The 24925-nt window shown below is 43.9% G+C and overlaps 3 protein-coding genes and 1 long non-coding RNA gene across 14 annotated transcripts in view; 2 read left to right on the top strand and 2 right to left on the bottom strand.

Annotated features, from left to right (window-relative positions):
- The window catches only part of GAPVD1 (GTPase activating protein and VPS9 domains 1), a 30241-nt gene extending 13030 nt beyond the window's left edge, over nt 1-17211 (bottom strand). Inside the window, exons 1-16 of one of the 10 annotated variants that reach the window (XM_021413989.1) lie at nt 17141-17204; nt 16928-16982; nt 16476-16567; nt 13450-13648; nt 11234-11445; nt 9994-10837; nt 8746-8832; nt 7621-7755; nt 7308-7497; nt 4944-5104; nt 3905-4034; nt 2915-3040; nt 1905-2078; nt 1467-1607; nt 787-921; nt 99-218 (exon numbers count right to left, since the gene is read on the bottom strand). In XM_021413989.1, coding sequence (XP_021269664.1) covers nt 99-218; nt 787-921; nt 1467-1607; nt 1905-2078; nt 2915-3040; nt 3905-4034; nt 4944-5104; nt 7308-7497; nt 7621-7755; nt 8746-8832; nt 9994-10837; nt 11234-11418 — 2428 coding nt within the window. In that variant the 5' untranslated portion in view covers nt 11419-11445; nt 13450-13648; nt 16476-16567; nt 16928-16982; nt 17141-17204. Of the gene's footprint in view, nt 1-98; nt 219-786; nt 922-1466; nt 1608-1904; nt 2079-2914; nt 3041-3904; nt 4035-4943; nt 5105-7307; nt 7498-7620; nt 7756-8745; nt 8833-9993; nt 10838-11233; nt 11446-13445; nt 14400-15836; nt 16269-16475; nt 16568-16927; nt 16983-17140 lie in introns of those variants that run through there. The other 9 variants (XM_021413987.1, XM_021413985.1, XM_021413990.1 and 6 more) reach the window with 9 other exon arrangements.
- On the top strand, nt 16574-18954 carry LOC110406907. 2 transcript variants are annotated; one of them, XM_021414000.1, is made up of 3 exons: nt 16574-17000; nt 17700-17809; nt 18638-18954. In XM_021414000.1, the coding sequence occupies exons 1-3, from the start codon at nt 16788-16790 to the stop codon at nt 18930-18932; spliced, it is 618 nt and encodes a 205-aa protein (XP_021269675.1). In that variant the 5' UTR covers nt 16574-16787; the 3' UTR covers nt 18933-18954. The 2 variants fall into 2 exon arrangements, with proteins under 2 accessions (XP_021269675.1, XP_021269676.1); XM_021414001.1 differs by having other exon boundaries at nt 16574-17004; nt 18638-18775.
- Nucleotides 18667-19041, bottom strand: LOC110406909. Its single transcript, XR_002443628.1, has 2 exons — nt 18954-19041; nt 18667-18850 (listed from the first exon to the last, which is right to left on the bottom strand). It is a non-coding gene; the product is annotated as an uncharacterized LOC110406909 (long non-coding RNA).
- Nucleotides 19669-23867, top strand: HSPA5 (heat shock protein family A (Hsp70) member 5). Its single transcript, XM_021413995.1, has 9 exons — nt 19669-19794; nt 19970-20102; nt 20307-20538; nt 20795-20932; nt 21143-21255; nt 21344-21734; nt 21998-22235; nt 22434-22601; nt 22981-23867. The coding sequence occupies exons 2-9, from the start codon at nt 19987-19989 to the stop codon at nt 23541-23543; spliced, it is 1959 nt and encodes a 652-aa protein (XP_021269670.1). The 5' UTR covers nt 19669-19794; nt 19970-19986; the 3' UTR covers nt 23544-23867.

The following is a 24925-nucleotide window of genomic DNA, read 5'->3' as shown; positions in this document are numbered from 1 at the left end:
ATTTCTACTGCGCTCCTACTAAGATGTAAAATGTAAGGACTTTAAACATGTGATTTTAACCAATGTTCTGAGAACACATTTGCAGGTATCTTACTTACCATGAGCTGTTTCATCCATGTCAGGACTTGTCACAGAATCTTTCCCCCCGAAGTCAGAGCTACATTCAGACCTGAGATCCTCAATCTTATTAGGGATATCTTCAGATGTTGCACTAATACCTTCCATATAACAAAAAGAAGCATCTTTATTCGTCTTTCAGACAAAGAGGCAAAACCCTGAAGCTGCTAAAATGCTTGATGAGCACAGTAATAATCAAGTCCTAACTCACCGTAGTATCTAGAGACATTCTCAATTCCTATACTCCTACAATAAGACTTTATTGTCTCTGCTTTATATCTTCAATGGTTTTAACATAGCCATGAATACACTTTGAAAATTGGCATCAGAAAAATGCTTCATTCTGATAAATACTTTATGGAAAACTGAGAGCTGAAGTGTATATATGTGTTGATTTACTTAAAGTCATCATAATAAACAAAATGCAAGAAAGTAGATATTTCTTCCAAATCAACACTCCACTGCTAACCATTCCTACTGTAGCACAGATTATTTGATGCACTGCTACCATTTTTTTATTTCTTTTGTAAGAATTACTGCTTTGAAAATTCATGAATGAATATAAAAAGTTATAACTAATTTTTCTCATTAAATTAAAGCAAGTGCAGCAAAGTAGATGCTAATTGTGTTCTAATACAGCAAGGTATTTTCAGAGACAATTAAACCCACCTGATACTACACTGAGGCCTGGTGTACTGGGTCGAGAACTGACCTCCCTTACATCTGTGTCATCTGATGTGCTGCCCAGCCCAGAACAGCTTTCCAGTTCTTGCAGTCTTTCCTCCTGTTTTAGGTCTGGGGCCTCTACAAACAGAGAGAACAGAGAGAAGAGAGAAAAAAGTACCATTACTCAATGCAAGGCTCCCTTAAAACTCACCCACAGAAGGAAGAGTGAGGGGCTTGATTTAGCATACTAAGTTTTAAGCTAACGGAACCAATTCAGCGAGATAGCAGCACCCTAAGTGCATAAGCATTTAGCAAGTTTTTACTGGATTAAGTATTTTATTACCTAGAGACGATGGTATACAAGTTAACCAATATAAATTGTGATCAAAGATAGCACTACTTAGCATCACTGGAAAAGAAAGCAAACAGAATTTTGCTTTGCAATCCCTTCTCTCTCTTTTTTAGCACTTAAGAACTTTGTAAGTAAAAGTAAGTCTCTCTGCCTAGGAATACTTCATCCTTTAATACTAAAAGCATTCACAAACATGAAGGTAATGTTGTTGAATGTTAGGGTGTTAGGGCAATAGTTTCTTGAGGAATCTGAGACAGAAGGTGTTGCTTTGAATTATTATTATGCCTCTAGTTCACACTAAAGAGACAAACACGAACGACACAATTCTGACCTGAATCACTTGGTAATACTTCCACGCTCCAGGCCTCGCTTGTGGTTTCTGATATGGTTGAACCTGTGCAAGGATCAAGCAACACAGATCCTGAACCTGGTAAACACAGCAAGCTGCCTAGCATGTTCTCTGCAGCTGCACCTGCAAAAGTAAAGCAGAAATGTATAGCGGCACATACGCTTCCAAGACAGATCTAATGCAAGAGAAAAATAGGAATACATTTTAAGTGTACTTAATGTAACTATGAAAGAATATTGTAAACATAGAAATGAGTGACCAAATGCAATACAGGTCACGTGCACAAAATCATCCTATAGAGAAGATTTGCTTTAACAAATGCAAACACTTATTTAGAAAGAGATGAGAAGAGCTTTCCAAATTGACCATTTTAGAGCAAGCATGAAGCATTTTAATGTATCAGGTGTACTACTGAGTTACCTGCAATTTCTTGCAAGCGATCTTCATCAATATTTGGATCAAAGTCACTACCCAAGACATCTGTACTCCAAGTTTCACTCACAGTTTCTGATATATCTCTGTCATCAGTCAACCCCATCATATCACGGATTTCAAATTTACGGAGCTTGTCATCAAGATTATCCTGAGTTGTGGCTATGTGAAAATAAAGAGTACTGAATTTTTCGAAAGGCCTCTCCAATTATTTCTAATTGAAAATGTAGAGGAGTACATTAAAGGAAAAAAACAAAACCACAATCTCTAACTCTGTCAGATAAGATAGCATTTAAAAGTATTGCTTGTAAAGTACTCTTACAGTATGCAAGAGTTGGTGCCTAAAAGCACTCAAGTACATTTGAAGCATAAAGAAAAATCTTGAACTATATATGGTGACATAAACTAATAGACAAAGTTACAGATAAAACTAACACGCTATCAGGAAACTTAAGACAATTCCTCCACAAAGAACTTCTCACAGAACTGCTGTGGCTGGAAGGGGTAACTGAAGTCCAAGCCCCTCTACTCAAAACATGGTAAATTACAGTTTGGCTCAAGGGCACGTCTAGTCACGTTTTGAAAATCTACAATGTTCGAGACTCCAAAGCCTCTCTGGGCAACTCATTCCAGTGTCTGACAAATACATATTTTAAAAAAGCCAGCCAGGTGCTTTAAGACAACGCCAATCCAGACCTCCCTATTCCTTTGAAGGAAAAGTCATGTATCCAGCAAAACTTTAAATGCACTTTCCTATAAAGGACTTAAGTCTCAAAATCCCGTTCTTTTCCTATGGACCACAATAAATATTTCCAGGGAAAAACAAAACAGCAGCAACAAAAAATCCAAACAAAAATAAATGCAAAATTGTTTGTACAGGGAGAGTATTTACTTATTTTTGCCCCAAACTAGTCAATTTCTCAATCTTTTCCCACAGAACTTTGGCTTTACCACCTACAGCACCACACAGGCACTTGTTTCAGAGAATTTGCATCTACCTTGTTCGTGCTCCAGCAGCTGCAGAGCTTCAACACCATTGCTCCCAGAGGGACCCGCACCAAGCTCTGACACAGACTCCCCTTCCAAATCCAAAGATGATACTGAGTTGGAACGATTTGAAGGACCTGTGAAAAATATTTTATTGTAAATCCGATTTGAATACCAGTTCCTAAATATACAGGATTAACAATCCAGAAGACAATTGACGAAAACAAAAACATGAAATTAAGTAGTAGTTCCAATATAAAACATCAAACAGATAAGCTAAGTGTCCTTCTACTCTTAATCTCTACTTTATAGCTACTTAACCTGCACTGATTTGTATTCGACACGCATAAAGGACCATACTGATTATAATAATCTAAAAATACGTTACCAGTGAAGACTAGAATCTCACCATCACCATACTTTGACTAAGAGTCAATACAGACTTTGACATTAACACATTTAATTGTTCATTAGCTTGTTTGCTCATTTTGAGAAGAGTAAAAACTACGTGACAGAAGTTACACAAAATAATGCCCACTAAATAATTTGTACAAACCTCTTCAATACCACAGATAAACCCTGCTTTGTTGTGTCTGAGGTTCATACAGAAGAACTGTCCTGAGTCCAGAAACCACTCTGAGATACGCAACAGTTAATTAAAACATGATGAAAAAAGTCTGAGATCTCTAAAATTAGAGATAAGCCAGTTTACCTTAACGTAAGTAGTGCAATTAACTTAAAAAAAATCCCTCTGTTTTCATCTTTTAAATACACTTCTTTTTGCCGTAATTCTCAGTCTAAGTTATGTATTTGCAGGTCAAATTTCAGTTCTAGACCTTTTTCTCTGAAGGACTAACAGAAAAGAAAAGCTCTTAGGGTAACATAGCATGACCTTTAAAACAGCAGAGATGACATGCTATATTTAACAGAAGTTCCTTTCAAAGTTAAGGAGAGGAAAAAAAAAGGGACAAAACTTCTTCAAGACTTAAGTAACCCTTCACCTTCAGATATTCCTTCCAGATTATCACTGCAGAGTGAAAAGCGCAAGGTTTTATCAGGTTTACCATGGAGTTTGTTTTCATCAACAGGGACATCTCCTTGTCCGCCATCTGCAAGCTGCATATTTAAGACCTGGGGAGTGGGGGAATGAAGCAATACATCCTTAAAATAATCTATTTTTTTCCTGATAATTACACAGTAAACAAAACATTGCACACATTTTTGTGTTCTTTTTTTTCCTAGATGCTAATGGTACAACCAAATTTCTAACGTTCCATTTGAAAAAAAATAAAGTTATCTCCAAAGTGCCTGGAGAAAACATTAGGTAACCAAGACGTGAACACAAGGCAAATCCTGCTAACAACAGAAGCTGTAGCTCCCTCCTAATCCTGGCCCTCTCACCTAACATGTAAACCCGCAGTTAAACAAGGCTGGAAGAGGAGATAATCTGACCTATCGGGCAAGATGGCAAAGATGAAAGCAGAACGCTGTTCTGTGTCTGCTGAAGGAGGAGGCTGTATGAGCAGCCTTGTCCTCGGGGCGGTCTGAGGGCACTCGTGGCAGCACGGCCATGGCTCCACCTCACAAGAAGCTTGGCTGGTGTGATGCAAGTTTGAGCTGCCAAAAACTTTGGGATCGGCATTCCAGTGCTGTCATTCACATACGCCACTCGACGCAAAGGACAAAGCACATGTGGAGGTAATGGAATTAATTTATGCAGGCCTGGTTTGCTCTTAAGGATGCTAGATGACAAAGTGTCTACATAAATCTGCCAGCTTCATCTTTCCTGTGTTAATATACTGACTTTCAGACCTTGCAGATGTATGAAGTTGCTGGAAAACAACTTCTAACGCAGGGAGGATTGACAGCAAAAATACCCAAGCTCAGTAAAGCAAACAGACAAGTAAAACAAAGTGAGTATGTTAATTCCTGTTCTGGATTTATTGCCCAAACTGAAGTGTCCCAAGTTCATTGTTCTGCTACTAGAGAACATGGAGACTGTATTTTTCAAAATATCTGAGCTTCGATGATTTTGCATACCTCATTTTCTGACATCATGCCTGGAGTAATCTGTGGACCTGCTCCCAAGGAAATCACCAGCACTTCTTCCGGCTGAACTTCTGGGATGGTCTCCTGGGAGGACCCCTCATGATCCCCATGCTGATCCATGAGAATATTTGACCTACTTCTGCTACGAGTTGCTAAGAAAGTATTTTGAAATGTCAACATTAGAAAGCTTTTCCTTGTTCAGGGAGAAAAAAAATACAATAAAATGGAAATACTGAGCTGTAACATTTTCAGTTGGTAACATGCATGCTAAGAAACTTATAAAATACAGAATCTTACTAGAATTTGAGAGAAGGAGCTACTGTTTAAAATCGAATACTGGGCTGTGAAAAAGCAATTTTAACAGAAAAGTTTAGAGAAACACGGTACATTACATCCTGTTTGTCTACACAAATTTCTACACCAAAGATCAGCACCAATTTCAGTACCTTTAATTGGCCCAGCCTTCTGACACGAGAAGTCAAAATAAAACCAAGAAGTAACAGCAGATTTAACGTGGTGGCCACAGAAGAGCAACTTAGGAGCTGTACTTGGAGGTGGGAATATATCGTCTGCACTTATTTGGTTAAAAAGACTACTCCATCCATGTAATTCAAAGGGATCTCGAAATATACTTTGAGTATACCTAGTAGTCATTCACACCCACAGAAACCTAGGAAAAACCACGTATCCTCAACAAGAGACTGCCTCTGGTCTAAATAAATAGGGAAAAGTTTACAAAGCACCAAAAAAGAAACAAAAAGATCTCCTGAAAAACAGATTCTGCATTTGTGAAACTGTACATTCCAATCACAGAAAGACCCTTTGGAAGTAAGTAGAGAACATTAAGAAGTCTGTGACCAACTGATAAGGTCGAGGTTTCTGTGGCTTAACACTGTAATTCGTTCAGAAATTTTTCTCATAAGAAGCAGAGAAAAGTAATTCAAGCAGTTGTCTGAAACACAGATGCAAAAATTCAACATCAGGTGTCTGACTGTTGTGTGACTCCTTATCAGCATTTTCAAGTAGCCTCATTTCCCCCCTTTGGCACCATGAAAGGAAAAACGCCCACATGGAATTAAGGCTGCTAAGTACAGTAGCATGACACCAGCCATTTCTTTATTTGATCTAGGAAAAACCAGACAAGTGTGCGGAACTAACAGGACAAACTTTGATTTTAAAATTATCACACAAATGCACATAAGGTTGGTTTGTTTGTTTTAGACTACATGTACATATAAAAGGAGCTTCATACAGAAATCAGTGAAGAAATCTGAAAAAGCAAATAACTGCCAAAGAAAACCAAAGGCATGCTGAAGTATCACGATCGTGTTACAAACAAAAGTTTCACAGAAAAGAACGGAAAGAGGGCATTACCCACCAAAAGGGGTTACTAGAGTTATATGAGCTGAAAGATTGGTAGCAGAGGTATCCCAGGCAGTAATGGCTGCCAATTGCTGTCCTGGATTTCGAAAGCATTAAAATGAAACAAAAAAAAAAATCAAAATGTTGAGCAATGACACTATTTTTTACCATAAAATAAATGCTACCGTGCCAATACTTTAAATATCTAAGACCAGAACCATTCAGATGCAGAGTTAAAACAACATGGGATAGGTTTGTTTGGGGGTTTGGGTTCCTGTGCCTCTTAACTGGCTCCATATAGTTGGATCCGACTACAAACTAACACCAAATCCATCAAATGAACAAAAATATCCCATGTGGTCATACCAACATTAATCTACACCAGAGAAGAGCACCACACTTCCTATTTTAACAGAAAACATTACCGAAATGGAAAAGTTCAAGATTCAGAAATGATATTGAAAAAGGGGAAAAAAAAACAATATAAAATTACATTACAGTATACTACCAGAATTAGATCAGGCAGATAGGGGAGAAAAAAAAAAAAAAAGAGAGACAGTCTCTTAACAGTCTTCTTAACACATACTCCAAAAGCTCTACTCCTTCTTCCTCCTTCACATTAGCTCCCTTCTAAGAGTCAATCATTTTAATCTTATTCTGTCCTACTAAGTGTCAGAGCTTCCATCTTACCACTTTCCTCAGCAAACTTCCCATCTTCAAATTTTCCCTTTATTACCCTTCGCACTGGCCTGAATAACAGCTATGTCAGCATTTTTCTCCAGCTCAATCCAGCGTGGAGAAGCTCACCATGCTTGCATCAGAAAGTAGTACAGATGCCTGTCTATGCAAAAGAAAACACTTCACCATCTACACGTAAAAAGTAGAACTGAAGGTGCAGGCAAAGAGTACACCTAAAAGAAGACTGAAAAAACAGGAAAGAAGAATGCATCATGGTATCAAAAAGCATACAAGAAGTCTGCTTGCTGTCCTTACCTATCGGTAATCGATTTTTTTTGTTAGCTGGAGTGGTAGCAGGAGAGAGCTGTGGGGTGTTATACGGAGTCATCTCAAGGCTGCTGCTTTTCCCTGGTTTGTTCTGGGGTAAGTTTGCTAGCAAGTTTTCCAAAGCCATCCGATCTTCCTTAAGCTGATCGCTCAACATTACATTTCGCATAAAACCAACCTACAAATTTAGAATTAGTGTTGTTAAGAATTACAGAGTAAATTATCAGCTCTGTTTGACGACTACCTGCAAACATACGGGGGCAAGTTTATATTACTTCTATTTAAAACCTTAAGAGATTACCAGAGTAGTTAGCTGGCTGTACGTCATGTAAACCACTGTTCTACTCAGCCCCTCCAGAAGGTTAACTGAAGACATGGGAGGAGTTTCAACTGCACGCCCATCAATAACGACGTCCAGGAAAGCTGCAACACAGCTCTGCAAGGGAAGAAGTTTGGAAACGAAAGACCATTTACCAGAGATCGAAAAGAACTTCAGTTCACTAACACAAGAGCTAAATATTTTACACAGTAATATAAGCTTTGCTTCCAACTTTTAAGACTTTAGGATAAAATACCACATATCATTAAAACCACTGAAAGTAACGTAAGGAAAGCCTGCAGTTTCAGTTCCCCTTTCTGACCACATTCAGAAGTGCTGCTCAGTTAAGTGTTTTTACAGTTTTGAAGCGTTTCATCGCATAGGAGCAGGTTCAGATTTTCAATAGGAATTACACTGTTTATGGCACCTTTCCTGAAGAAAGTGCTAAGCACAGACTAAAAGTGAAACAAGGAAACACCATGCAGCATCGCTGTCTAACCTGTTACTTGTATAATAAATGTGTCACTTTGTATGATGACTGCACAACTGTAATTAGTGAAAGCCTTCAAGTTAAAAAAAAAAGTTGATTTGTTTATGTAAACTATACAGCAGTAAATCAAAACCCATTCATTTCACTGTCCCGATGAAGTAATTGCAGAATTGCTACAGAGGACTGACACTGGCAGGGGAAAAGGTGAACAAAAAAAGCAAGAAAGGAACAGAAGTTCCCTGTGCTAACAAATTACTTTTTCCAACACTACATTTTACATAGAAGTTGCCTGCAGATCTGAGGTTTTCCTTTAGATTCAGAAGAAAAACACAGACAGCAATTCAGCATTTCAGTGGAAAATGCAACTTGCTTTAATGTCTTTTTTGTACTTCCTTTTAAAAAGCAGCATTATGCCAGAGTAGAATTGAGAATCCCTGAACCTTGAATCTAGTACTCAAGATTTTGTTCCCAGCTCTGTGCAGGATTTAGTCTGCTTTTCAGTACATGTAACTCATAAATCAACTGCTCAGCAAGTCCTTTGCAGTGTCAGAACAAAGAAGCTGCAGAAGGATGAGGCGCGCTTGGGAGTCCTAGCTTTTTTTAGACTAGACTCTTACTTTGTCGAATTTCGCAAGGTTGCTCTTCATACGTGGATCTCCCTCTTCAGAACCTGTCATTGCCAATTGCTGCAGAAGTCTCCCAACCTGGAAAGAGAAGAACTGTGTGGAATAAGCCTTTCAAAACAACATCATGATGGACCCTGTTATAGCAATCAGTTAAGACAACTGTTCCGTTCTACAAACAATAATAATAAAAAAATCAAAAGCAGTTGTAGCATTTAACTAGAAAATCTGCACACACGGTATACTATGAGTATCCATAACTCCTTCCTAGGAACAAAGCACATTTGTTTTTACAACATGACCTAGATTCAACTCTCAATTCTGACATCTGAAACCTAGACATTTTGAATGGCTGTATATATTTTATTAACTGAAAGTTGGAGGAAAAAAAAAAATAGGAAGAGAGCCAAGTCAAGACCAGAGAAAATAATCCTTATTAATCACCAACTGCAAACCACTCTCTGTTTTAAAGAGTTGTCAATTGCAAGCTCTGTTACAACACGCAGACAGCAACACTGGACAAGATTACTCATGTATCTCTGAAAAATACTGCAAGGTCCTGTTAGTAGAAGTGTAGCAAGTGAAATTCGCCAGAGTAATTTTCTGTGGTAACCACTTACTGTCCAGTTCATAGACATTTAAAAGTAGGTTCTGTTACATGCGTGGGGAATATCCCCCACTAAATATAATGATGCCTAATACCATCAGGCAACAGTTCTATATTCTGTCATTAAATTGTTTGAGATTTACACAAACATTTCTCATGAGGGCTGAGGAATGCCCTAAGGTCTAATAAAACAGGAGATCACTACCAGCAGACAAACTGCCTGCTACTGCCTGATAACATTTTTTGCTGGCAAAATATTATTTTGTTAAATACCTGGCATAGTACAAAGTTACTTCACACACATTCCAGAATTCATCTTACAGTTACATTTACACTTTAGCTTCCACTCCTCAGAGTAGCTCTCATTAAGTATATTTGCGACTTTTGTAGGAGAGAAAGGAATTCATGCTACAGCGTTTTTAAAGTTAATATTTTAAGCAAACATGCACATTAACTTTAAACATGCCTTCTGAGCAATGATGACACAAACGTTATATTAGCATTTGTGTTATATATATATAGGATGGACAATACTCTTTACCTTTTAATGTAGTACCACCTGTTGCAGCAGAGAAAAAAACACCAAGAACATTTCTCTCCACGTCTTTTTCAGACTAGTTTAAAAAGAGTCATACCTGCATCAGATTAAATCTTGCCACTTCGTTTATAGGAGCATCAGAAATTATCCCATACTGTTCTGGATTAACAATTGCAGGACAGATGAAACATGCTAGAAGGAGATCTGTGCACATTGCTCTGACCTCCCCAACCTCCAGCCTGTCTACGCATGAGAGCGTTTTGTACATTTGTGACACGATCCATCGCAAGCTATGTGGAAAACAGTACGTATTTTGTTTGAGATAGCCAATGAATTTGTTCACCAAGGTCACCAGCTTCGCCTCATTGGAGTCAACCATTTCTTGAACTCTTTGCTTGAATTTTTCTGTGCCTTTCTCTCCAAACAACTTTTCCTGTTGGACTGGAGAGAATCTCTCAATTAATTTGTTTGGATCAGTTTCCAGGTGATCTTCATCTTCGACCAGAAGCTGCATGATTGGCTCATGTAAAGTTGCAGTAAGAAAGAGTTTCGCAGAAAAAAGTCCTTCAGAGAAAAGTTTGAACAAGATGCTGAAAGCACAAGTGCCTCGTCTCAACAGCCGCCTAGGGTTGTCACTTTCCTTAAGTTCAAACTCAATCAAGTAACGAAGGACCTGCAGGAGGTAGCTCTCATCCTCCTGCATAATGCAGTTGCCATAAATGGAGGTAAAGACCGTGTGAATGACACTCTGAGTGTTGTCCTGGTTGAGCTTCTCTCCAGCAACCAGACAGGACGCAATAAGCCTAGGGTTCTCTCTCAGTCTGTTTAGGAATTCTCCATAAGCAGTCTCCTGAAATCCCAACTGCTTATATCCATCCACAAACTGCGTATCCTCCAAGATTTTAGCATGCTGACAGCATTCAGCAGGAGAAGCTTCCGCACTTAAAGAAGAACATTGAAACACTCTAAGTAACTCTTAAGCAAACAAATTTACCAGATGTCACATAGTCAATCTGTTACCACAAAGGAAAAATGTCTTTCCATATAGTTAACTCAAATGATTTCCAAATTCAGGAATAAGAACAGTTTGTTCCCATAAACCACAAAGAGAAGCAAAACCAATACACATATTAGAAAGATGGTAGTTTAAACAGACAACAAACAAGTCTCTGGTGAGTCAGATACCCCAGTTTAGATTTGTTTTAAAAAGGTACTATTTTTAGAATTAGTACAGCAAAGGACTCCAGATACTAAGCATGAAAAATCTGGTAGTCTTGCTGCAATTCACAGAAGTTTAGGCATTTGTTATCCCCAGGGCCACCACCCCTCCAAGTCACCTTGTTATGATCAGTCTGTCCAAGTTAATCCGTTGCTGCTTGGAAATCCATGCTGTGCGGTACAGCTTTTCAGCTGTCTTCAATACGTCTGCATTCAGCCTCTGAATCAGTTGCTTTTCTGAGTTTACATACAGTCGTTCCTGCTTGAGGTGATGAGCCAGCGTGTGTATATCCAGCTTCACCATCTTTGACAGCAGACTACACAGTACTTGCTGAAAGAAAGGAAAAAAGGAATGAAATCGGTGAATTTCACCAGTAATGGACACAAGTTCTGTCAGCCCCAGTGAAGTAATAAGCATAAGTAATGAAGTAAGAAGGCCATAAGCTTAGCAGTTGATACTTCTGTGCCCATTCTGCCTCCACGCAAGATTCCCTGGCTGTCAGTTTCATTAACCCCTGTCACGTCAGCACATCAGGGATGCCTGCACTGCAGCCAATGGTATCTCCAGCTCACACTCACCAACTGAAGCAGCGACACAGTGCCACGCCACGAGGCTTACACCTCACTCCAGCACACAGGGTAAGAAATGGGCACGAGGAGAGCAGCGCCCAGTGTCACAGCCTGGGTGATGCAAGCTCAGGGAGATGGAGAGGAGGAGTCCCACTGTGCCACCTGCGTGGCGGATGGGAAAAAAGTTTTGTGCTTTCTACTTTCCCCTAAAGCATGCCACATAACATAGCGCTATGCAAGCACGCAGGCACGGTTATCTCTAGACCGCTAAAACAAATACCACCTCTCACCTATGCGTAACTGGACTTTTTTTGCTAGATGAATTAATGAATGAAACTGAGGAGCATCAATAGCTAGACAAGGCAGCAGCCGGAAATAAGTCTGGGGATGCTGCTCAGCTGTAGGTCTCATTCAGAAAAATTTCCTCAAATACTTTTTTTGTAAGAGTATTTTTGGAGAGCCAATCCAAGAGTGTTTTTTAAAGAGAGAAACTGAAACAACCAGAGGTTTTCCTATCACAGTAGTGACAAAATAAATCAATCAACACTAGCCACTGTTCTGTCTCAGTGTTTTCTAATTGTACAGTCAGAGCTTACGCCTGTTACCACTACGTGAGCAGAAGAGTTCCACACCACGCAAAACAAGTTCAAGCAGCAAATCCATCTAAAAGTTAACTCCATTGAAGAAAAATAACATCAACTGCATAATGCTGACATGGGAGAGGGTACAGCCCCATAGATCAAATTATGTCTCCATAGAATTAATAGTAGGCCACGGGGCTTCTTCATCACCACAATTAACAGCAATACTAGATAATTTGGGAAGAAAAAGGGTTTGATCCAGATATAATACACAGCTGTCAGATACACTGGCAATGGCTATACGTCAGGGCTGTCAGAGGGACATGGTGAAGAACCCTTGAAAGCTGTGCTACAGTTGAACAGAAAACTTACTTCCGTAATCTGCAGTCATCCTAGAGAAGCCCAGCTCTACGAGACCATTTATTCCATGCTTGAGAAACTACAAATAATTTACCTCTCTTTTTACTGTTTTAAAGATCTGTGGTTCACTGCTCAGCAGAGCAGGAGATAATTTTCCTCTGAAGAATACAGATTAGTTCCCTAATCAGGCAAGGTTTTACATTTGTTGGTGTTTGCTGGTGGTTTTTTTCCCCAGTGTGAGAGCCTGATAAACAGGCACGCTGGCAGTGATGGCCGCTCCTTGGGTGTGTAATTATGTCAGGTTAAAACTATAAATGAAAGAACAAAAACCCTAGCAGAGACAGAAACAGATACTGCCACATCTTTATGCATAAAGAAATACATCTTATTACACCCGATAATTCAAATGCCGTTCCTAGCAAATACAGACAAACCCATATATAAAGCTCTTCTAAAAAAAAGAAGAGCAAGCAAACAAAAAACAGTGACCCCGTAAGCAGTGGTTACAGCTCATGCATTTATGCTACTCAAAGATGAGACTGAGCACGGAACTTCAAGGATGCAGTGATTCTGATGTACTTAACTAGGGCAGTCTCAGACAAATGATTAGAAAAAAAGAAACACTGACATCACTGCTAAAGTTCTTTGAGAAACGAACAATAACTTCTTGCAACTCATTTTTATTTTTAGTCACAGAATTTTAGGGCTTGCAGGAAAATAGCACCAAACTTGATACTGTCTGCAAAAAAATAACTTTTGTTTTGGATTATCAGCCATTGATATCAACTAGGGAAAAGAAGCGGAATCCATTTAACTGTACCTACTATGAGATCTGTAGAACTATCTTCCGTCTTTTCAGATGCTTTCCAGTGTAAGGCTGTATTTAAAGGTGCTCATAGTTCCCCAAACCTTAATGGTTTTAATTAACTGAAGGTGTTCACTTGGAGGCTCTATGTTTCTGAACAGAAAGTTAGTTCAAGTGGTTCCCCCAGAATTCCAGTCAGCACAAAAGACAACAGCAGCCTGGAAAGAACACACTATTTCTTAGTAAGCAATCATTGATGCAGCTTTTAGATCACCAATAACTTCTTCTAGAGCTAAGGGCAATCAATCAAAGGAGAAATTAAAAAAAAAAATCAGTTAATACTCAGAAAGCAAGTACAACACCCAGATAGCCTGGAGTCTGAATACGCATGCATACAACATGTCTGGTCAGCAAGCAAAAAGTGCAACAGAACAGTAGAAAAGACTTCCACAGAACAACACTGCTGAATCTGTAATGTCACCTATCAATACCCTATCAACTTGCCACTATCTTTGAGTCTCTTCTCTATCTCCACTGCAGAACACAAACGTAACGAAAGTGAGAGGAGAACTGCTTCGAAACTGAGCTGTGGGAGGTTAGTAAGCACGGCTGTTTTCTCAGGAACTGTGAAAATCCACAGGGCAAGATGCAGACTGCTTGACAGCAGTTTGTGCCCTACGTACACGAGAAAGGGATCAGCAGCTTCCTTGGCTTTACAGTCCTCCAAAACATTAAACTTGCTGGCAACTACCAATTGCTACCAAAATATACCTCTGCAGATGAGGAACACCTCATTCACTCCTATTACCAGTTTTTAAAACGAATTATTCCAAAGTCATGCAAGCACAGCAAATAACAGTGCAAGCAAGTGGGTGTTCACCTTCCACGTCTGGCAGATGTCTGAGAACACTAGAGATGGAAAGCTGGAACCGTGACACATACAGGCCTTCAGCAGACTCCAGACTCACTCTGAAGAAAGCATACAGCACAGTCAAAAACAAACCGACCAACCCAGTTAAGCAAGATGCACGTGCTATTGCTGTCTTCACACGCTCGTATTCACATAGCCTATATTTGAAAGGAGAAACTATTCCATCGTTAATATACTCATATGATGAACCGCTCCCCTCCAAAAACCTCTTCCCTTCACGATCAGTACAAGCAGACAGCAGCTGCATTCTCTACCCTTCCCACGCTGCGCGGCATTCACGCCATGCCAGCGCTCAGGACAAGAGCTTTAAGAAGCAATTAGCCACACTTACGTATTTGGTAATGCACTGCAGCAGGCGGTAACAGAACAGAGAACGGCAGCAGCTTCAGCTGCTACTAGTTCCTGTTTATCAGTTTCTCATAAAGAAGCCACCCATAATTACCCAATTACCTACTTTATAACGATCATTCGTCAAACTTGAAATAAAAGATGTCTAATGTGTAATTGCATGAAGGAGAAGTTTTAGGAAATTTAGAAATCCAACTATCTGATGCATCTGAAGAAACAACAGATATTAAATAACTCCTGCTATCTGCAAACTATTTCTCAACCCTGGTAACTTCATTTTGATAGGAAAATACTTCATTTCTTGTAAGACCACTTAATAAGCCACTAATTGGAAAACTTATCACAGCAATTCAAACAATTTCACCTCATGATGCCCCACCACAACAACAGATTGTGTGAGCTGACAGTATCTAAGATGTTTTGCCCCACTATCAGCATGCCCTAAGTTCTTCAGAATCCAAGGCAATCTACGCCTTTGGTAAACACGGGACATAGACTGCTTCTTGTATTTAGAAGTCCTGTAAAGCACTCCCTTTAATCTTTGGGTGCTGAATAGCAGCACACAGAACATGTGTTTTGAATTATGGCACACAGAAACAAGTGGCACCTCTGTTACACATTTCTGCAGCCCATCTGACAGAAAAGAGATTAAGCAAAGCAGCAAATACTGCCACAGTACACCAAATTCTTCTTCCTCCTCCAACATTTCCTGCTCAGGGTTATTTGTTCTTCCTGCATCTGGCTGAGCGAGACTCAACTTCCAGAGCAAGTTTGGGCAGATCTACTGCAGGCAGGGGAGGGTAAGGCCCAACTGAGATCGTTCTGTCTTACTGAGAAAGAATTAAACAAGCTTGAATAGCTTCCATGCTAATTTACCCCAAATGAAAATATCTCGTATTCATTAATATTTACAGTAACAACAAACAAGCCTTCTTTACATAAGCTAACAACCTATCTCCCAAAGTTGAGCTAAAAAAAACACATTTTTCAGTTCACCATGACTTAGGATTTATCTGCTGAACCCTCACATTACAATACCCACCGCATCAAAACACACACAACATGCAAAATGCATTTCAATTTGCTGCAATTCAACTATCTAATTAACATTAATATGAAACACATACCTTGAGTTTGTTTCTGCTCAGTGGCTGCTGCACAGCTAACACTGAACACAAGATCTACGTGCAACGAGCACTTCACTTCTTGGGTCCCTTATTAACAGGGCGTATCAGGAACGCACAGGCTCAGCTGCCTTCTAAATTGTCAGCTGTGGTATTACTGTGGTGCACAAGAGTCAACAGGGGCACGTAACTACACTAAAGCCTACTCCAGTTGCTCATGTGTTAGAAAGAGTTGTTCCCCTTACATAATGAGTCACACTAATTAACTTTCAGGCAGAAGTGCAGAACTTGAAGTTCCCAGCTCCTATCTCGAGACCGACTCCTTGAAACATCCCAGCTCCACGAAGGGTGCCTGCTCCCAAGGGCAGCGCGAGTTCTGCAGGACCTGATGTATCACACAGCCAAACCCTCACGCAGCGCCCGCAGCGTCCTGGAACCCACCGCAGCGCAGCCGCTCTGATGCCCTTTTCCTGCAGCCACCACCGCAGCTGACACCAATTTTACAGAAGTGTGGTTCTCTCGGATCCCACGCGCTGTCTGTGCCCCCCCAGTTGTAGCTCCTACCCAAGGCGCAGCTGCGCGCCCGAAGGCACGGCCCCGCGGCGGGGGCAGCCCGCACCTGAGCGCAGCGCTCCGCCTTACCGCCGTGCACGGCCCGTTCCTTCAGAACACGCTGTCATGACTTTGCAAGAAAAGAGACGCTCGTCCGACCAAAGTCCTCCGGCACGAAGCCTCTATCAGTAACAAAAAAAAAAGGAAGTCCCGACGCTGCCCAAGTTACAAGTTCTAAACCTCCGTCAGACGGAACCCGCAAACCTGGCGGTCCCGGCGCTCACGCCGCTCCGCAGCCACGCACGGCGCCGTCCCGGCGCAGCAGAGCACGAAGGGCCACGGCCACGAAGCGCTCCAGATTTGCGGCCACCGCCGCGAAGCCCGGCGCCGCCGGGTGCTAACATGGCAGCAGGGCCGCCGGGCTGCGGGCGGAGCGAGGCGGAGCGCGGCCCGGCCAGCTCCCACGGCGCGGGCTGCGAGCGCGGCCCCCGCCCGGCGCTGGGAGCCTCCCCCCACCCAGGGAACGCAGACGAGATCGGCACCTCGGCGTCGGCCTGCTCCTCGCCGCGCTGCGAGCCGCGCTTCCCACTCGGCTCCCTGAAAAAGCAGAGAGGGGTTGGTCAGGCCCGGGCTCCTCTCTCCTTTCCTTTCCTTCCCCTTCCCTTTCCCCTCCCCCTCCCCCGCTCCCTTCCCCCGCACCGCCGGGGGGAGCCGAGCGGCGGCCCCCGCCGCGCGGGCTGCGAGCTCTCCCCTACCCGGCCCCGGTTCCACCGCCGCCCGGCTCCGCTGCGGCCCCGAGCCAGGCGCGGCGCGGCACTGCGCAGGCGGCGGGCGGCGACGCCGCGCTCCTGGGACATGTAGTCCCGCGGCCATGCAGTCCCGCGGGTACGGAGTCCCGGCCCAAACGGCCCCGGCCCGTATTCTTTCTTTAGCCCCCACCAAGGCTGCATTACAGCGGAGCATCTCTGATGTGGGGCTGCTCATGGGTGGCGTGGGGAAAAATTGGGCTCGGAGCGGTCGCTTCACGCTGCGTGGCACTGATGGGCACCTCTCCCTGTGCTGCGTCCAGACAGACGCTGCCCTTCTCCTGCAGCTGCTTTACAAGGAAGGGCCGTGGCGGTCAGCCAGCCCTGCGGGTCGAAATGCACGGTGACAAGTTGTAGAGTATGCAATGAGTAACAGCACTGCGTGGAGCAATCTGCCTCACGTAATAGCACTGTGTAATCATAACCAGCATCATGTGCGACTCCACAATCAAAGGTGATTACTGCTTGATGGTCACAGACTGATTTTAACTTTGCCCTTCTTTTTCAGCTGTCCCAGGATCCTCAGAAAACACAACTCTCTGGCTGCGCGCAGGATGGGGCCTTGCACAGCTTCACCATGGGAAGCAGGAGGCTGAGATCAGACAGCTGCACGCACAGGTACAGAGCCCAAACCCACCCCCAGCCTCACCCACCCATGCTCCTCATAACACATGTAGCTTAAGTAGAAATATCAGGGAAACCTCCGTCTTAGGACATAATTTATTACATGAAAAATTATTAAGCTTGTTCTCTTAGGGAGAAAAGGGGTAATTGGAGGCACCATTTGCAGCCCAGGTCTTGCTTGGGCACCTTGTTGCAGTGCGTAATGGCAGCATTATCCAAGCCTCAGCATGCTGTGGTCAGGGCATGGCATCCAGGCTGCAGTATGGGGCAGCGGTGACTTGGGTGGGAAAGTAACACTCCTGAGTCACTGTCCCTGCTTTTTCATGCCTAAGCCATCTGCAGAGCTCTTCTGAATGCCGGCTCAGCACAGCAACCATCCGTCAATGCTTTGTATCTCTCAATCTCAGAACTATTATGTATGTGCCTTTTCCTTAGCTGACGCAGGTGCAGCCTCAAATTCTCTGCTCTGATAAAATGCCTTATATAATTAAATTTTAAATATCCAAATGACATTTTAGAAATGACTATGGCAAACAGAAATATAACAACAAAAAACTGTTCCTTGAGCCCAAACACACACCACACCAGCAAACTGCTACGTCTCTGCAACACAGCCAGCTGCCGCACTGTGCTCCTGGCTGTAACGCAGAACACAGCATGACTGCCCTTAGAGAACAGAGGGGAATGAGCCTGAGGCCTGGAAGCATCAAACTGTCCCCTTGTCAGGATTTTTCAAAGAAGATGTGAATTCAATGCAGAAATAATTGAGTAAAAGAAAGCAATTCCACAACAACATATAGACGATTCTGAAATATACTTCAGAATAGGAAGAACAGTATCCAGACCAAAACAGCTTTTAAAGAAGTGTATTGGGAACAGTGCAATTACAGCTCTGCTGTGCGGTGCTGGACGGCGCTCACCCCGGAGCAGTGACGGACTCAGGCTGCGGGGCCTCCTGGCACAGGGGCAGCACCACAGCTGTCTTCTGACAGAGCACAGCTCCGTGCTTGATTTGGAGCCACGCTTTTATACAACCTGGAAATATTTTTGTTACGATTCAGCCCTGCTATCACCCAAAGATGAATTCACAATTTCAGTTTTCTCATGTCATTCTTGATCAAGACACTTGTTTCTTTACATTGGAGCTTTGTAGATGTCAGCATGCAGGCATGGCCCCAGGCCCTGGCGTGTGGAGGCACGGCCCTGCTGGCTCTAGGGCAGCTCTGAGGGTGTTCCCCACCCTGGCCTGGGGCTGATGGAACCCAGCATTAACATCGGGGTGAGGGCACCGTGAGTCGGTGTCCAGGCGCCAGCTGCATATAGGGCCCAGGCCAAGAGCCCACGGGCTGCGCACTGAGCAAGGCACTCCTGACATGGACAGCCCTGGCGAGGCCCCGACCCGAGCTCTGCGGGGATAGCGAGGGCCCGCAGTCTCCTGGGGCCCCACAGCTCCGCAGGGACGAGGCGGACCGCCGGGCACGACCCTAGGGCCTGTTCAGCCAGGGCTCTGCCCCCACACCCCGCCCGGGTCTCCGCGGCCTCCTCGGTCTCTGCTACGCTCGGCCGAGAGGGTGCGCCGTCGCCAGGCCCGTCCCCAGAACCGGGGTCGGTTACCATGGAAACTTCCAGAACGTCCCCCTCCCCCCCGTCCCCTGCTCTGGCCTCGCCGCCACGGCCACCCCCAACCAATGGGCTCCTTCCGCTTGGCTCACGCTTCTCTGTTGATTGGCCCGCGATGCCGGCGGGGTGAACCAATCGGGTGGCAGGAGGGGTGCGCGCCAGGCATGTCAGAGCGACAACCCGCTCCTCGCCAATCAAGGGAGGCCAGCTTAGTAGCAGCCGGCCAATGGGCGCGCTCCAGCGAGGGCTCTGCGGCCAATGGCGAGCCTCCACGAAGGAGTAACGGAGGGTATATAAGGGCGGGCGGCGCGGCCTGGGTGTTCAGCGGCAGTTGGAGGCGAGGCGGTTCGTTAGTGACGGTAGGGGCGGCAGCGGGATCTGCTGCGCAGGCCGCGGGGCCTGACTGGGGGGATGGCGGCTCGAGGGTACTGGGCACGGTGGGGTGATGAGGCCATGAGGCCGGGTTGGGCCGGTCCGGGCCGGTCCGCCCTGCGCATGTGGCGCCTCCATTTTGTGACCGGCATCTCTTGGCAGAGCGGCGAGCGGGCAGCATGAGGCACCTCCTATTGGCGCTGCTGCTGCTGGGCGGCACACGGGCGGACGATGAGGAGAAGAAGGAGGACGTGGGCACGGTGGTGGGCATCGACCTCGGCACCACCTATTCTTGGTGCGTAGGGAATCAACTGTGGAGGGACGGGCCCCACGGACGTGGGGATCGGGGGGTGGGGGGTCCCGGGGTGAGCGCCTGGGGCGGGAGGGAGAGGCGGGGCGGGAGGGATGAAAGAGCTGTGGGCCTCGGGGAGGGGAAAGGCCAGAGCAGGGTGGGGGGAGCATACCCCTGTGCCGTCTGACGGCTCCGCTTTTCTTTCAGCGTGGGTGTCTTCAAGAACGGCCGTGTGGAGATAATTGCCAATGACCAGGGGAACCGCATCACACCATCCTACGTGGCATTCACTCCCGAAGGGGAGCGCCTGATCGGGGATGCAGCCAAGAACCAGTTGACATCCAACCCTGAGAACACTGTGTTTGATGCCAAGCGGCTCATAGGCCGCACCTGGAATGACCCCTCGGTGCAGCAAGACATCAAGTATCTGCCCTTCAAGGTGTGCCTCATGACTAGGAGTGGGGGGTTGGAGGGGCCTACCACTTGTGGTCAGGAGCGGGCTCTAGGAGCTGCTCATCTCTTGTCTTGGGGTCGGATGTGGTAGTTAAACAACAGTCCTGTTCTGAACAGGCATGTGGTTTTACAGCTTGTTCTAAGAAGGGGTGCAGTGATGTCTAGAGTATAGATATATATAGATATATATAGATAGCATGTTTATGAATTTCTGCAATATGACAGTCTGTTTTTCATTTCAGGTTATTGAAAAGAAAGCCAAGCCACATATTCAGGTTGATGTTGGTGGTGGACAAACAAAAACATTTGCTCCTGAAGAAATTTCTGCCATGGTCCTGACAAAGATGAAAGAAACTGCAGAGGCTTATCTGGGAAAGAAAGTAAGTCTGAATACTACTAACAGGAACTTAAAGCAGCAGCCTTACAGAAACTAAAGATGACCTTGTAGTCCCCAGGCTTTGTTCAGTGCTGTTGGCTTCTTAGGCAGCCCAATTGGATGGGCTCAGCTAATAGGCCTTCTTGCTGTCTCAGCATTGATATGATTATTTCTAAGGTACATAGTTTTCCTTCATCTGTTTCGTTTTCTTCAGGTTACTCATGCTGTTGTTACTGTGCCAGCCTACTTCAATGATGCTCAGCGTCAGGCCACAAAAGATGCTGGTACTATTGCTGGATTGAACGTGATGCGCATTATTAATGAGCCGTAAGTAGCCTAAACTACCTTGCCTGTTGGTTATTTGGGAATGGGGTCTGGTAATCAGAAGTTTTCTGAACTGCTTATTCCTGTACAGAACTGCTGCTGCCATTGCCTATGGATTGGACAAGAGAGAAGGTGAGAAGAACATCCTCGTATTTGACCTGGGTGGTGGAACTTTTGATGTCTCCCTCCTGACAATTGACAACGGAGTCTTTGAAGTTGTGGCTACCAATGGTGACACACACTTGGGTGGAGAAGACTTTGACCAACGTGTTATGGAACACTTCATCAAACTCTACAAGAAGAAAACAGGAAAAGATGTCAGGAAGGATAATAGAGCTGTGCAGAAACTAAGACGGGAAGTAGAGAAAGCGAAGCGAGCTTTGTCATCGCAGCACCAAGCTAGAATTGAAATAGAATCCTTTTTTGAAGGAGAGGATTTCTCTGAGACACTTACTCGTGCCAAATTTGAAGAACTGAATATGGTAAGCTTAAAGCTAAAGCTACATTCTCTCAGCTCTAAATTACTGACTTGCTGCTACTGGTGGTGTGCTGTTTCATGTTGTAACTTAGTTATATGTAAACAAAGTAAAAATAACTTGCTACTTGAACAAAAAAGCCAGCTAATGTCTTAGGAAGGCCTGTTGATGATCATGGTCTGTAGTTCTTGGTACTCTAAGGCTGCCTAGTTTTGAAAACAAGCATGTGGAATACAGTCTGACTGTCCTAACTTTCTTCTGCTTTCCAGGACCTATTCCGTTCAACAATGAAGCCTGTTCAGAAAGTTCTGGAAGACTCTGACCTAAAGAAGTCTGATATTGACGAGATTGTTCTTGTTGGTGGTTCTACTCGCATCCCCAAAATACAACAACTCGTTAAAGAGTTCTTCAATGGGAAGGAGCCTTCTCGTGGCATTAATCCAGATGAGGCTGTAGCCTATGGTGCAGCTGTTCAGGCTGGTGTTCTCTCTGGGGACCAAGATACAGGTAATAACTCCAATGTCTCTGGAAAATGACAGTGAACAGTGGGTATTGTTGTTGGTAAATGGTAGAACTGAGTTTGTGCAATGATAAGAAGCTTAAAACCTCTAATAACTCAGACTGCTGTTGACAGTGATGGGCTGTTATGCTTCTTCAAACAGGAGCTGAAGTCAGTCCTGCTCTGATGTGTGATCTTTATTGCAGGTGACTTGGTGTTGCTTGATGTGTGTCCTCTGACTCTTGGCATTGAGACAGTTGGAGGTGTAATGACTAAACTGATCCCAAGAAATACTGTTGTTCCTACAAAGAAGTCTCAGATCTTTTCCACAGCTTCTGACAATCAGCCAACTGTGACAATTAAGGTCTATGAAGGTAAGTGCCCTCTGGGATGGACCATGCAGTGCAGCTGAACTTTCTCATTCAGATTCATGCTTGCTGCTATCATGTCAGAAGGCTGTGGGTGCTGCCTAGAAGCTTACACTCATCTCCTTACGGAGAAGCTTGGTAACAGAGCTAGCACAGACTGTTCACCAACTCGGACAGCTCCAATCAGGCAGCATGAGCTCAATCAAAAGCTGTTCCATGGATCTTTTCAAATGGTTATTCTGTGGCTGTAAGATACTGTAGGCATCTAGATAGACACCAGGTTGGAATTAAAACCTCAGCTTTTGAAAAGCATGCACCTCAAAGTCAGGTGTTTCACAAAGTGCAAACAACAGCTAGTAAAGAAAAACTATCAATTGTTTTTTAGGTGAGCGTCCCCTCACCAAGGACAATCATCTTCTGGGAACTTTTGATCTGACTGGAATCCCTCCTGCTCCTCGTGGTGTCCCACAGATTGAAGTTACCTTTGAAATAGATGTGAATGGAATCCTTCGTGTCACAGCTGAAGACAAGGGCACTGGGAACAAAAACAAGATCACAATTACAAATGATCAGAATCGGCTAACACCAGAAGAGATTGAGAGGATGGTTAATGATGCTGAGAAGTTTGCTGAGGAAGACAAGAAGCTTAAAGAACGCATTGATGCCCGGAATGAGCTGGAGAGCTATGCCTATTCTTTGAAGAATCAGATTGGGGACAAAGAGAAGCTGGGTGGCAAGCTGTCATCTGAAGACAAAGAAACAATAGAAAAGGCAGTAGAGGAAAAGATAGAGTGGCTCGAAAGCCATCAAGATGCAGACATTGAAGACTTCAAATCAAAGAAGAAGGAGCTGGAGGAAGTTGTTCAGCCAATTGTTAGCAAGCTCTATGGAAGTGCAGGCCCCCCTCCCACTGGTGAAGAAGAAGCAGCAGAAAAGGATGAGTTGTAGATACTGGCATCTCTGAATGTTGTGTGTATATATTGGACTCAGGAACACTTGTTAAAATATTGAACTCTTAATTTGGAATGTAACTTTGAATCTTCACTTGTGAGTGGAGCTGGAAATGCTAGCCCAAAGTGGCTGTTTACTGCTTTTCGTTAGCAGTTGCTTGATGTCTGGGGAGGGAAGGGTAGTAGGGGTGGGAATGTAAATGAGAACTGGGTTTAGAAATACTGGCCATGGAAGCATTCTATTTAACAGCTTGGTCATGTGAATTTGGTGTAGAACTTTTCTACCTGAAGTGACCACAATAAATTTGTTATTTACACTGGATTTTTGTTACAGCTTGTAATTTGTATTGATGAGTAGCTTCTAGTTCTTTGGAGAAGGTAGATGATACTCCAAACACTAAGGTTCAAGTAACTGTAGATACAGCATCTCCTCAAGGTAGGACTAACAGGATTATGTAACTGTGAGCTTTGTCTGCAGAGTTCAGGTTAGGTATCCTAGAGTCTAATGCAGAGAAGGCTGCAAAAGCATTAAAGCTCAACTATGCTGCTCCTTGGTGCCAAAAGATGGTTCCAGCCTTCTCCATTTCTGCTCAGCCATTTTCTACATCAAGCAGGCTGCAGCAAACAGCTCCAGAAGCATGGACTTAGTGCCACTGCTTGAATGACAAGTACTTCTATGTACTAAATTCTGTTTCTGCAGTGCAGCACTGCACTTAAAGCTAATGACATCATGCACTCAGAGCAAAACAAAAAGCAAGGTAGTTAACGTGGATAACCACTAGCAGGGGTTATCACTTCTGTGTGCAGCTTCATAAGTAACAAGCACTAAAAGGAGAGGTATGTTGTTGATCTGAGCTCGTAAAGCTGGTACAGGAGGAAAGGGAACAAAGCTCACCTGCAACTGAGTTTTCTTAAGAACAAAAACTGAAACCAGTTCCCTGCAGGTCAGTCTTCACATGTGACAACAGCAGTTCTCAAGTGTAGTACTAGGAGTAGCTAAGGGCAGGTCTAAGCACCTGCTCTACCTTCTTGAAAGGTGGCCTTCCTGGTGCAGGGGCCTCTTACAAGGTTTCTCATTCCCTTATTTTCAAAATGGTAGAAGACAAATCCCCTTAATTATACCCCAAATCTTCGCAGATAATGTAGCTTTGCAGGTAGAAGTGGCTTTATAGTCAAGTAGGGGAATGTGGGCTGCAGGGAGAAAACTGCCCAAAACCACTACAACCTCCTCCAGTTTTTCCTATTCCAGCAACACATGAGCCAAGAACCTGCTGTAACCACAGCTGCTACAGCCTTCCAAAGGGTCTGCCATACCTACTTGTAAGCATGACTGCACACACGAAGCAGGAATGCCACAGGGATGGAGGAGCACTGCCAGCC

This window comes from Numida meleagris, chromosome 16, assembly GCF_002078875.1.
Source record: "Numida meleagris isolate 19003 breed g44 Domestic line chromosome 16, NumMel1.0, whole genome shotgun sequence".
NCBI classification, from domain to species: domain Eukaryota; kingdom Metazoa; phylum Chordata; class Aves; order Galliformes; family Numididae; genus Numida; species Numida meleagris.
The sequence above is the reverse complement of the archived record's forward strand: the minus strand, read 5'-3'. Positions and strand labels throughout refer to the sequence as shown.